At 40.0% G+C, this 13,164-nt stretch overlaps 1 protein-coding gene across 2 annotated transcripts in view; it reads left to right on the top strand.

The window, feature by feature from the left end:
- The window catches only part of abhd17c (abhydrolase domain containing 17C, depalmitoylase), a 47,739-nt gene extending 35,007 nt beyond the window's left edge, over positions 1–12,732 (top strand). The window contains exons 5-6 of one of the 2 annotated variants that reach the window (XR_013488161.1): positions 2,403–2,757; positions 2,906–5,819. Coding sequence is in view for 1 of the 2 variants with exons in the window: in XM_033620627.2 (XP_033476518.1) it covers positions 9,741–9,960 (220 nt within the window). In the remaining variant the exon portion in view is untranslated. Of the gene's footprint in view, positions 1–2,402; positions 2,758–2,905; positions 5,820–9,740 lie in introns of those variants that run through there. The other variant, XM_033620627.2, reaches the window with a different exon arrangement.
- The last annotated feature ends 432 nt before the right edge of the window (positions 12,733–13,164 follow it).

The raw sequence follows: 13,164 nt of genomic DNA, 5'->3' as shown, positions 1-13,164 counted from the left end.
GATTAAACTCAGTCTTTGCATTGATGAATTAAAAAAATAAATTACAAAGTCCTTTTCCCTTTTTCTCAATGTCAAGATTGAAGATCAACTTGTCTTATTTCATGTTGTCTGCTGAGTCAACACTTTTTACTGTGTATAAATTAGGGACTGTGTTCTGCACTGAGGTTTAAATGGTTATGGATGTACTGACACCTGGTCCGACACACTGAGGATGATTTCTACCACAGAGTTTTTCAGTATGAAGTTAACAGAGTGCTGAAGAGAAAAGAGTCCTTTGGGGGTTTGTTTGGTTCATTTACATCAAATTCAGCTTCTTACAAGATGGTTCTTTTCTTCAGGCCTTGCAATAAGGCTTATTTTATATTTTCTCTTGTTACTCTCCCATCAGAACCCTTTAATCACCAGTTTAATACCAGTTGAATTCTTAATTTCCTGTTGGTTGAGAAATTAAATGAAATTAAAAGGAAATTTCAGTTTATTTCAACCTGTCTCCTATCATCCTAAATTTGTTTCAAGTGACTAGTCACATAAAAATAATAGTTAGCATGTTAGCCATTAGCCTAGATACAGCCGGGGCGCATAGTAGCATCAGACCTGTTAAAACGTAAGTGAACGGGCAATCTTCAAGTGCAAAGTTAGTCCACTAAACAAGCTTTTTTTCCACAAAGACCGCCTCATATCGTTAGGATAAATGTCAGAGAACATATAGAAAACGACATGTAAACGTGTTGTCTTACCTTACCGGTGTGCTGCCATGTTTGTTTACCCCTTTAGCTCTGCTTTCCAAAGCGCGGCCGACTTTCCAAAGGCTGCAACTGGTCCCATTCCTTGCAGCAGAGGCGCTCCTCTTCTGTGGGCACTGGGGCACAGCATTCACAGGTACACCACCAATCTCCAGAGCTACGCAGCCTTGCAGCAGCCATTCTTCCTCTCTCGTCCTCTACCTGTTGCGCCTCTCTCTCTCCTCCGTTCTTCATTTTCATGAAGCTCTTCCTCAGTGTATTCTGGCTCAAATAAATAAGGGCGGCTATCAAACTCTGCAAAATCAAATTCCTCCTTCACAAAGTGGAAGTCTGGCAAAAAGTCAGCCATTATTCTGTAAATCTTTCATAAAATAAATGAACTTTTCAGACTACTGTCCAGTTCTGCCTTCCAGCTGTTGCTGCTTGTTCAGACATGCTATGAGATCGCTGCTTGTTCTTGCGATATTTCGGCCGGGCTTTGGAAAGCAGAGCTAGATGGTAAACAAACATGGCAGCACACCGGTAAGGTAAGACAACACGTTTACATGTCGTTTTCTATATGTTCTCTGACATTTATCCTGACGATATGAGGTGGTCTTTGTGGAAAAAAAGCTTGTTTAGTGGACTAACTTTGCACTTGAAGGTTGCCCGTTCACTTACGTTTTAACAGGTCTGATGCTGCTATGCGCCCCGGCTGTATCTAGGCTAATGGCTAACATGCTAACTATTATTTTTATGTGACTAGTCACTTGAAACAAATTTAGGACGATAGGAGACAGGTTGAAATAAACTGAAATTTCCCTTTAATGTTTTTTAAAATTCTATCCACCGCCCAAGAATTTGTAAATAGTGAAGTTTGTTTAACTTGAAAACCACTGTGATTTCATTAAATAGTTAACTAAACTAATACTTAAAATTATCCTCTAAAAAAGCTTGAAATATTCTTAAAGAATCCCAGAGAACAGACCCCTGCAGCACAAGGCATGTGCAGCACCAAACCGCGAGAGTTTTGCTTTTTAAAGACGTGGAAGTGGGAAAGAAATTCAGCATCCGTCTCTGCTCGCTCCGGGCACTTGTTGAACTGGAAATAGTAAGAGAGTTGGAGGGGGACGGAGTGTTTTAACGCCAGACTAGCTTACTTGTTGTTTAGCTTAATGATGTGTTATTGCCTAAATTAGACTGGATATATTAAGTATTAAGTGTGTTAACTGTGTTGACTGTGACAAGGTAAGTTAATGAGGGAGAGGCAGGGGTTCTTGCAGTTTGGCAGAATAAAAACTCACATGCTGTTGTCAGGCATTATGCTTTTAATGAAGGATTGATGCCATGGGCCAAATTTAAGAACGAAAATACTAAATCAGAAAAAGAAATATCTCGCTAAAAAGGGCACTTATCGAGTCAGATGGCAAAAGGACAGGCGCTTGAGCACCACCTAGGATCTGTCTGTGCACATGCCTGATGGCCAAGTTCAGGGACCACCTTTACCACCCTGGGTGTCAATGACCTGAAATAAAGTAATAGTAGTTTGAGACCATTGTATTTATTGTCTGTCAATTCATACTAATTATTATGTCTAAGGTAATAATGTACAGTAATCTGATACTGTAGTAGTTATTCATTAACTAATAATCCTTATGTCTGTAATTGCAACATCTCTAGGACACACTAGCTCTCTTTGCACAAGACCATCAAGCCCCAATTGAGGAACCTGAGTGCTGTCCCTTGGAGCACTGGCAGAGGAGGCAATGGGGAGAAGCTGTCCAGTGGCAAAGTGACTCCATACATTCTGTGCTAAGTACAGATTTGTAGCAGCAGTACAAGTTTAGGTTCCTCTCACAATTCAGACTCTTAGGAGCATCAAAGAGGCCGGACAGACTCCACTCACTGGATCATTCCTGTCCCGCCTCCATTAGAACCCTGATGAGCCCAAAGACGTTGAGAGGTCAACATACGTACAGGTCGAGATGTCCAAGAAGTGCCTAGTGAGGAGCAGTGGGCCAGAATCCTGCAGGAGGTAAATGCCTACATTTCTGTACAGTGAACTTTTCCCTTCCTTGTCAAACACAATTTTACTATTTGCAGGCTCTTTGACCTGGCCCTTAATCACTGTAGTAAGGGTCGGTGTAGGCTTTCTCTAAAAAGATGTTGATCTGTCATTGTAGGTTACATAACTGGCCTGGAAACACACCTGGACAGGAGGTTCCATGATCTGGACTTCTTTGGGGCCCTCAGTGCTTTGGCTCTGCAGTCAGCTGCTCTACAGGATGATACTACTTGTTCAAAAATCATATTTTCATTGGGGCATTCAGAAGTACTGCTGGGCTAACCTCTGCCCATGCCTGAGCCTCCTTGTTAGCATTGCACTAGCTGTCCCTGGTTCCATTGTGAACTGTGAATGTGACTTTTTGATGATTAACAGGGAAATAGCATCACTTTGAAAAGCACAACAAATAACTACACATTTTCTTTATGTTAGGATCTCCATAATGGTCCCTGTCTTCCTTGGTCCCAGAGGCCTTCCCATGTGATAGGGTGTTGGAATATTTTTTCAGAATCAAGTTGGCTGTGGAGCAGTCACTTAAAGTGTAGCATACTCACTTTATATATACTGTATTTTTTAAATTATTTGACACAGTGTTGCAGTTTCAAAAATGTTCTGGCACACCATTAAGTCTTAGTTACGGGGGTACAGGATTAAAAACTCTTTACTCAGAAAGATTGTGTATATGAACATAGTCTCATGAAGGCCTGAGGACTAAAAGGTTTAGCGTGCTTAACATTTTTTCTGAACACCAGTTTTGCCTCTTTTACTAAGAAAATGATACTGAAGTTAATGCAACGCAGCTTTTATTATGTATTTATTACGTTCAGTTAAAAGTCACCCATTTCATCCAGCTAAAATGATTTATTTTCCTTGATGTCAGCTTTCATGAAAGATGTTGTTGCAAAATGGTTGCAGTATCAATATCATCCGCCAGATAAACTTGGTAACATGTTGACACAAATATTATGGTTTACTAGCAGTTTGTTTATAGAGGATATCCCTTATATAAATAAACAATTATTAAATAAAAAACATGATAATAATAACTGATTTAATAGATAGCAACAATACGATTATGACCTTCCAGAAATTCTCACAATTAGATGGTCCTTTATGTACACCACTAGAATGTAATAAAAATTATTGTATGATCATCCAGCATTTGGGGAAAAATGCTATAGCTAAAAAACCAAGACAACAATTAGTATGCTGCCCATATATTAGAGACCAGTCAATATAACTTAGATAAGTACAATATCATTCCAATCAAGTGGTGGCTGTAGCTCAGTCCATAGGGACTTGGGTTGGGAACCGGAGGGTCACCTGTTCAAGTCCCCATCCGGCCCAAATATGGAGCGTGGACTGGTGGATGGGGAGGTGCCAATTCACCTCCTGGGCACTGCCGAGGTGCCCCTGAGCAAGGCACTGAACCCCCCCAACCGCTCAGGGCGCCTGTCCATGGCAGCCCCCCTCACTCTGACATCTCTCCACTTTGTCATCTCTACTTCGTGCTTGTATAGGTCCTGTTTGTGCATGTGTGTGTCTTTCGGACATGTGTGTGAATGACAAAAGAGTGAAAAAACTGAATTTCCCCTCAGGGGGATTAATAAAGTATATAAAATTAAATTAGATTAAAAAAAAATACCTCCAATAAGTGGGAAGACTCTATTAATTTAACAATTCTATGGAAAGATGTGTTTAACATTATTTATGAAGAGAGAGGAGGAGCGCACACCAGGGTTGGCGAGGTGCTGACCATTGACGAAAAAATACAAATTTGAAAAAAGATGTCATCAGGGTTTTTTTAACATTATTTATAACACGACCTAAGATGTATCTGTATGCATAATACAAAGGTGGATAATAGAGCACATATTAGAGCACAAACGTCTCGTGTTTATTTAAAGGGCCAGTGTGTAATATTTGGCATGGTTTATTGTCAATCTGAATCTGAATCTGAATATTCTACCCATTAATATGTTTATACAAGTGTATAATTGCTATAAAATAGAATTTGTTTGGTTTTGCCCTGCAATCTAGAATTTGACCACTGATGTCACTGTTTTCAACCCATTTTACACACTGGCCCTTTAAATACAGTCAATTTTAGCAGATGGTTAGATGTTAGCTTTCACTGTTATTTTATTGGTAACCTGAACGCAGGCTACTGTGGGCCATAGCCATTGCCAAAACAGTGAGATACCTGATGTAAGCTCTGTATTAGCCACTTGTGAGTCTTCTCCTGTTCACCAGCAGGAATAAACACATCCCTCCTTAGCTCTTAGCCAGCTACAGCTTTGCCATCTCCCTCAGTTTACCAAGCTGACAATATGTTCACTTTGTTATAATCTAAGACATCTATAAACTAGCGATGCATGATATTGGATTTTTTTGCCAGTAGCTGGTATGCTGATATGTAACACTTCATTTGGCTGTTAACCAATATTGATTTATTCACCTTCTTACCCAACTAAATTTATTGATCCTCAAGTGTCTTCTGTAGTGTAATTAACATTATATTATACATGCATACTCTTATTGTGATGGCCCACCAGCAGATGGAAACATGAAATACAATGTTTTCCAATGTATGTAATATTCATTCATTGTGCAAATTAAGAAAAAGCAGAAAAAGATTGCAAATTTTTGCAAATCAATCAAGAGGAGAAAACGTGCAGTTCTACAAACTGATAGGTAACTCGTTGATTGGACAGCTTTGGCGTTTGTCACCCTGCATCATCAGGACCCATGTATGGAAGTCAAATTCTGATGACTGACGGAAGTTTAGCTGGTTGTAAGCATTATTAGTAGGCTATCATTAGACTGCAAATCAATGACATGTTCCATATCATGCCCAGTGTACCATCACACAGTTTCTCTACTTTCTTCTGTTTGTTATAGTTTTGTTGCTTTTCTGTACTGCTTGTGTTGTATTGTACTGTGCTGTTGGTGTCATTGTTTCATTACCATGTATTGTAAAGTGACCTTGGGTTTCTTGAAAGGCGCTATATAAATTAAAGTTATTATTATTATTATTTATGTTATGAATAATGACAAATAGAGACAGGGCGGAAGGACGGCATCTTGTACAGTAATGATTCAGGGCTTAATACAGTGGGATTCCCATCACACACTTTCCACAGAGTCAGATAAAGTGATGGCAGTTTTTACAGCTTTTTAATCAGGGAAAATATCCCCAATGATGTGCACATGTGTTACCATGGTTACATATATGTGTTAGCACAAATAGGTTATGAGATATACATGGCCTTTATCAGGTTCAATTATGAGATCGCAGACAAATTTCATGATCAGCAGATATATGATTTTAGCATGCTTTCAACAGCTAAACCAATAATAAATATATCTGCTATCATAAAATCCTGTAGTTGGTTCGTTTTGTTTCACACCACAAACAAACTGCACCAGAGTCTGTTTGGAAGACACCTTTTTGAGCGGCCTTGGTTCAGATGTTTGGTCTGCACCAGGGTTTGATTGACAGCTTTCACACCAGTCCAAACAAACCGTACTAGCCACACAAACGGATCAGAGTTTGCTTTAACTGAACCAAACAGGTTAGGTGTGAAAGCACCCAGAGTCTGACTATGACATGTTGGCTAACATGGTGGACATGCAGAACTCTGATACATCCCAACAGCAATCTTCTAAAAGCCTGTTTTTGCACAGTGGCCCTCAGGAACTATCAGTGTCCCCCGCACTTTTTTACAGCCGTTACAACCATTCAATTCGTTTTTATCATGTGGTAACGTGTTTGTCCGAGCCGTCTTTAAACACACCATGCAGCATACACATGCTGTCCTGTTGGTATCTGAATCAATCGCACAGACAAGACATGTGCTTCTGGGCAGTGTGCCGCTGTGTGTTAACTATGTTCAGCAAACCAGCCAACAAGAAGCAAAAAACCTTGCAAAAGTATGCTTTTGCATGTAGATAATGTTAGCTAAATGATGGCTAATTAATAGATGCCAATATATCAAGTTAAGCTAGTTAACAAGAATACTAATGTTATTGTTACCAATGTTAAATCACTTGCTAGCTAGTTTCATGCTAGGAAGTGATGATGATCATACAGGGTCTTCACAGGTGAGGAGAGATTATAACTGGCTGAGAGATAATATCTGTAGCATAAAAGTGACTTTGCAATTAATTTCCACAGCTATGTCACCACTACTATTTTTAATTCTATTTATAAATTTTGCTTTGCACATTTATTATCTATATTATTGCAATAGATAGAAGAGGCACAGGGAGAAACCAGGCAGGTATTTGGCACTTAATTATCTGGCTACTTACCCTTTAGATGCTCGAGGGTCATTCTGTGTCAACTCAACCAGAGTTTGGCAGCTAAAACTTAAGACTTTGATAGTATATAATTTTAAAGAACTAAAGTCAGTCCCCTGGTGCTGTACTGTGGCTGTTTGTGGTTATGTGGTTCTTTAGCTGCTAAGGAGAGGTGCAATTGAATGCGAGAGGATGATAAATCACTCAGTAGACCTCTGAACAATTTGTCTCCCTCACTTCTGAAATGATGGCTACACCCCTGCTCCCAGTGCACTGTAGACACTATGCCAAGGCAGTGAAAACCCTTTACTGATTAGGTTTTCTGCTCTGTGAATTAGAACCATCAACTGATGAATCTTATGCATATTGGCCCATCAGATTCAGAACATGCCAGATTTGAGTGTCAAGAATTTATAAATGTGAAAAAAAAAAAAAAAAAAAGTTTTAAGACTAAGTGGTGCAGTGTGTATTAGCATACATAGCTGTCTACCAGTCTTTTTTAAATATTATCACTGGGGGGTGAAATTATAGACATAGTGGATAAAATACGTCATTTATATCATATCCTGGGGTTGTCAAGTTATTTTAGACTTCCATGGTTAGATTTAAGGTTTTTCTCAATCTGTGTTCTTGTCTGCACTTGTGTTGGGAGGGACTGAACATTTGTCAAGGCCTAAGTATTAGCCCAAATTAAAGTCAACATTTACATTGGAAACATCAGAAAATTCACTTGCCATGCCTTTTTATTGTCAAGGATGTTTTAAGAGTCAACTTGTGCATGATCTTGGAGAAGACAAATATCCCAGCATGCTTTTTACATCAGTCAGTGGCAATGATGGAAGACAGCCAATCCCACAGCTGTATTTGTTCTACAAGAGTTGTGTCACCAAAACAATCTCAACTCATATTCCAAAGTCTTACTTGTTCCAGAATTTTATCAGCACATCAAGATTGCTGGGATGTCAGTGAACAGTATTCTTAGCAGGTTCAGAACTTTTTGTTAATGTTGGCTTAACAATTTAGCTTGGAAATGTATTTTTGAAAGTACATGTGTGCATATGTGTTGTGTTAAACTGCAGTCCAGCTTAAGTGGTTATGGCAGCAATAATACTGTTGTCTCATTCAAAAATTTAGTACACTGTGTTTATTCCGTTCTTATAAATTTGAGTTTGAATTCCTAAGTTCAACTTGCCGACTTCAAAATCCCAAAAGTTGAGTCTGAAATAGCTGTACTCTATACTGAGAGTGCACTATGTTTTCCACCACAATAGCCCCTTTTCCACCGCAGGAACTTTTCTCATTTACCCGGGCTTTTGAAAAGCCTCGGTGCGTTTCCACCTAAATTACCCGGCGGAAAAACTTTCCCTCAACCCCAAACTTTCCCTGAATAATGTACCTAGTTGGGGGGTAGGCCTTTTCAGATTACCCGGAATTCTTGAGGGGTGGGGCTGTGTGCCGAGGAACGCTGATTAGTGGACTCACACTTGCAGCGTTCCGCACTTCCTGGCACGGGCAGCCACTGCAAACTTTATTTCATTTCTACAAGCTTCACTTCCTTTGTGTTTTGATTAAAGATGGGTACCGACACCCGGTACTAAATTATTACCGGGGCTAAATTATCAAAGACCATAGTATTGATAAGCGCTAACGGTATCGGTTCTTTGTGCCTGCACTGAACTCCTCCGCATACACACACACACACCTATACAACACGGTAACCGGTGAACAGCCAAGCGGCGGAAACAAAGTGAAGATAACTTGAAAATGACAGCAGCTACACTTGTTACTGTAAGTGACATTAACCCTTAGTGGGTAAGAAGCCAATACTTTATCACTACATGTGTTCAGTAAGCATGAACATGTAAAACATGTAGACAGTGATATTCAGTATGCTCCGTCCACAGTCTCTCATCCACCGACACTAACATTATGTCTTACACAAGGACAGCATGCTAGTTCGGCTGATAGTGAATTGTTACTAATAAGCTGTCTGTATGTAGACTAACTTAGTTTGACATTTATCTTAAAGTACTTTTAAACTTAGCAGCTGGCTGAGACAAACAGCCCCAACTCTCCCCACACTGACATGTAACCAGCCAAGCTGGCGGAGCCAAATACAGTGAGTAATCAGACTTGGTGTGCTCACTCAAAAGTCTCAAAGATTAATTGGGTGCCGGTCCATAAAATCACAGTAAAGTATAGAAACCTGACAGCACTCACTAATAAGTATAATACTTTTAATATAGTGGATTGCACAGCAGCAGTCAAATGGACGCGTTTCAGCTCATAGCCGAAACGCATACATTGGAGCCAAATACAGGGCACACGCTGAATCATCTACGTGAATACATTTTCCGGATCTTTGAGGTGCGGTGGAAACGCAAACCACACAGATTACCAGGAATTATTTTACCCAGGTAGATAAATTTCCTGGTAATAAAAGTTCCTGGAAATGTTGGTGGAAAAGGGGCTAATAAGTCAAAGTAGTCCATTTTAACAATGTGTTTAAATCTCAAGTGTTCAGCTGTCCAATCCAATCCAGATTGTAATGATTTGACCCATTCTACTGTTCTTAGCTTAGTGTTGCCTTTTCATGTTGTCTGTCTTCCATACTTACCCTTAATCTCTTTCTTTCACTTTCCCCTCCATAGTATTGACAAGGTGTCCAAGGTGGCATCCCCAGTTCTGGTGATCCACGGTACAGAGGACGAGGTGATCGACTTCTCCCACGGCTTGGCCATGTATGAGCGCTGCCCCCGTGCCGTCGAGCCCCTGTGGGTGGAGGGAGCTGGCCACAATGACATTGAACTGTATGCCCAGTATCTGGAGAGACTCAAGCAGTTCATCTCCTTTGAGCTTCCCACCTCCTGAGGGGAGCTCCGCACCCAGGCCAGGGTTCATCTCAACACACTCAAGAAGCCGCCTCCTTATCATCTCCCAACTTCCTGTCTTTGCATAGGGGTAGGACTGGATTAAGCTGATCATACTGTTCTCCCCTTTCCTTGGAGCCATTTCAGGGTAGGAATGTGTAGTGGTCCAGAAGAGGAGGGGATTTTAGATTGTTGAGGTGCAGCCGACAGTAAGGCCAGTGCTGACCAGGAGTGAAGCTTTTGCTTAACATGCTGTCCCCCAAACCTGGCCGGTGCTCCTTCATGTGGACACAGTTTGCCAGTGAGCCCAGGCCAAGGCAGTGTTTGCACTTGTTTCTCAATCTTCATCAGTTTCTCATCTTCAGCTCTCCTTCCCTCCACTCCTCACTCTGCCTCCCTGACTTTCTGTGTGCCCTCACTGTGAGCTTCAGCCTGTTTCTTTTCCTTTTTCTTCCCTCTGTTTCTCCCACAATCCTTGCTTTCCCTTTGACCAAGTTTTTGCAATGTCCAAGCCTGATTTTTGTATTCTTTTATACAAAGTGAAGAAGTATTTTGCACCTCAACATACAATTAAAGTTTTTTTTTTACTTTTTCTGTATTTTTAAGTTACCATTCAGGGTTTACCAAACAATTGCACTTTTAATGTGCAGATACTTTCAGGTAATGATTTTTTTCTGTGTTTGGATATGTATATGTTGGTTTCTTTTGTTATGTGCATTCCATGTGTTTCTTAATTGCAGGTAGAACTTTATTTTTTAGTGGGTGCGTGTGTGTTTGAAAGCTGTTAACCAGAGTGCACCTCTGCACATCTGGCCTTTGTAGCTGTGATCCATGTAGTCTTGATGCATGCTACCCTGTCATACAGGAAGGAACACAGTAATGTCAAACTTCTTAGAGAAATTAAGCAATTTACAATATGCCTTGCTCACTGGCACACATACAGTTCTCGGAGAAAATAATTGCATTTCTTGAATAATTTGGAGCCACCAGTAAATTCAGCATACAGACAGCAGCTTAAGTACTTAAAATGCCAACGTTTATGACTGGTTTGCTTCTTCACAATCGTACAAATGATACACCATGAAAGCCTGTTTATTCCAATAGATTGTGATTGGTGGGTCATTTATATGCATTCCATGCTGAATTTACCACAGGACCTAAACAGTTTGTAGGATGCCTCAGCAGGTCATTGAGTAAACTGACCTTAACAATCGATGTTGCAGAATACAAACGCATCTTGACAACTCAACACCTGGTAAAGCCATTGTTAAAGAAGTAATATTGCTCTGTAACCCGGTCTAATTATTGTGGTCATGTTGTGTATGCATCAGAGTTTTCTCTTACTGTATCTGTAAATTGTATCAATTGCCACTAAGCAACACCGCAATGAATATCCCAAATGTTGGGTGGTACAGAAGCTTACCTCAATAGAAGAGAGGGCAGCAGGTATTGGGGCTATACTTTTGTTACCTGGAGATCATGTGGTAATAAGACTTGACAACTGATTCAAATGGAAACACATTTGAGTCAGTACTATAAACTCAAACTGGGGAGCATGGTGCTGGATTTACCTGCAGACAGAGGACACTGAACGGTCAACTCTGCTCCATGTCAAAGTGAACATGCTGTTTCTCGGTTTAGGTGTTATCAGTCATTTCACACTACAAAAAAAAGCCTTATGTTTGTAAACATTTCACCCAGGCCTGTTGACTCCAGCAGGGCTTTCATGGTCTTCAGGGGGGCTGATAACTGCTGCTATTCATCAGAGAATCAATCAGTCAATCACTGTGAAAGCCAGACAGTTTAGGGAACACTAAAAAGACAGTAAGGTGTGAAAACCAAATTCAACCTGACCACTGTCACCCCAGCACTGTCAGCCATGTGTTCCTGCCTGCAATAGGAGCAGGATGCACTCTTTTACCAACACTGTTGTCTGCTGAGCCCTGTGATAGTTCTCCTCTTATCCCAGCTCTAACTCCAAAGACATCTGAGAGAACCACGATGGGGAAATGGAATACTGTGGAAGTAAGCATGCCAGTCACCTCTCATAGTTGTGGACATTTTGACTTGTATCAGCTGTATTTGAATCATTTGTTCTTCTCCTCCTGCAAAGCAAAACACTAAAAAGGTTTAGTGACACATAGAAAAACAGGTACAACACTACCAAATTGAAGTAAATGCTGAACATGTTTTCAGAGAAGGATTATGTTGGAGAGAGATTTGCATAGCAATCTGTTATGATGGTATGATTGATCCTTGTATCGATGTGAAGTGGTTTGTCAGTTGAGTATTAGTGTTTTCTGATTATAGCTAATGTCAGGCAGATGTTTTTGGATCACAAGCCCTTGATCATCTCTAGTATATTTCCTCTAGCTCCTCTTTTTAAAGGAAATGAAGACCCGACTTTAGTCCTGTTTATTGTTTTGATACTGACATTTTTACAAGGTTTTCCAGTTTAAATGTTGATAGATTTACACTGTCTCTAAAGCTGGTTTGTATGATAATCCTGTGTAATGATATACTTCAATATCTTCTCTATACATATTAGCCCTCACACAGGGCCATCTAGTCTCAATGATTTTAACACTGGAATCACAATATGCAATTGTAAAGCAGATGAAGCTAGTAGATTCAGATTTTTGTTAATATGTAAAACAGATTAAATAAGCCTTAAACATGTTGTGAAACAGATTGTCATACATGAGGCAGTTGTTGCAAGAAGGCAGCACAATGGATGTTTTAATGCAAATAATGGAATAAAGAATGCATGAAAGTGTGTGTCTGACCTTATTGCTGCTATGTTGGAAAGATTAAGTGCATGTGTTAGGACTGTCACTCCCACTTCACCCTAATTTTGACCAAAGGGAAATAAATGCCACTCTTAAATCTAGTGGTATGTATTTACACAAGTAGATTTACAGTCCTTGATTTTAAATCTTCTCTTCAATTATCTCAAATGTACATGAAAAATATTTATTTCCAAATCCCAAATTCAGTGCTAAACACTGCACACGCTCAAATACACCTCTAATGTTGTGTTCTGGGCACAAAAAAAACTATTCGCAGAAGTGAATTACATGTAAAGTCAATGTAAAGATGGGATTAGATGCAAATGAGTTAGTTTGTCGGTCACAGGTAGACTTGACATCTGATCACCTGGTCAAGTGTGATTTATTGATGCGTAGTTATTCATGCGTAGTAATGA

This window comes from Epinephelus lanceolatus, chromosome 2 (genome assembly GCF_041903045.1).
Source record: "Epinephelus lanceolatus isolate andai-2023 chromosome 2, ASM4190304v1, whole genome shotgun sequence".
NCBI classification, from domain to species: domain Eukaryota; kingdom Metazoa; phylum Chordata; class Actinopteri; order Perciformes; family Serranidae; genus Epinephelus; species Epinephelus lanceolatus.
This window is presented reverse-complemented; position numbering and strand designations above follow the sequence as displayed.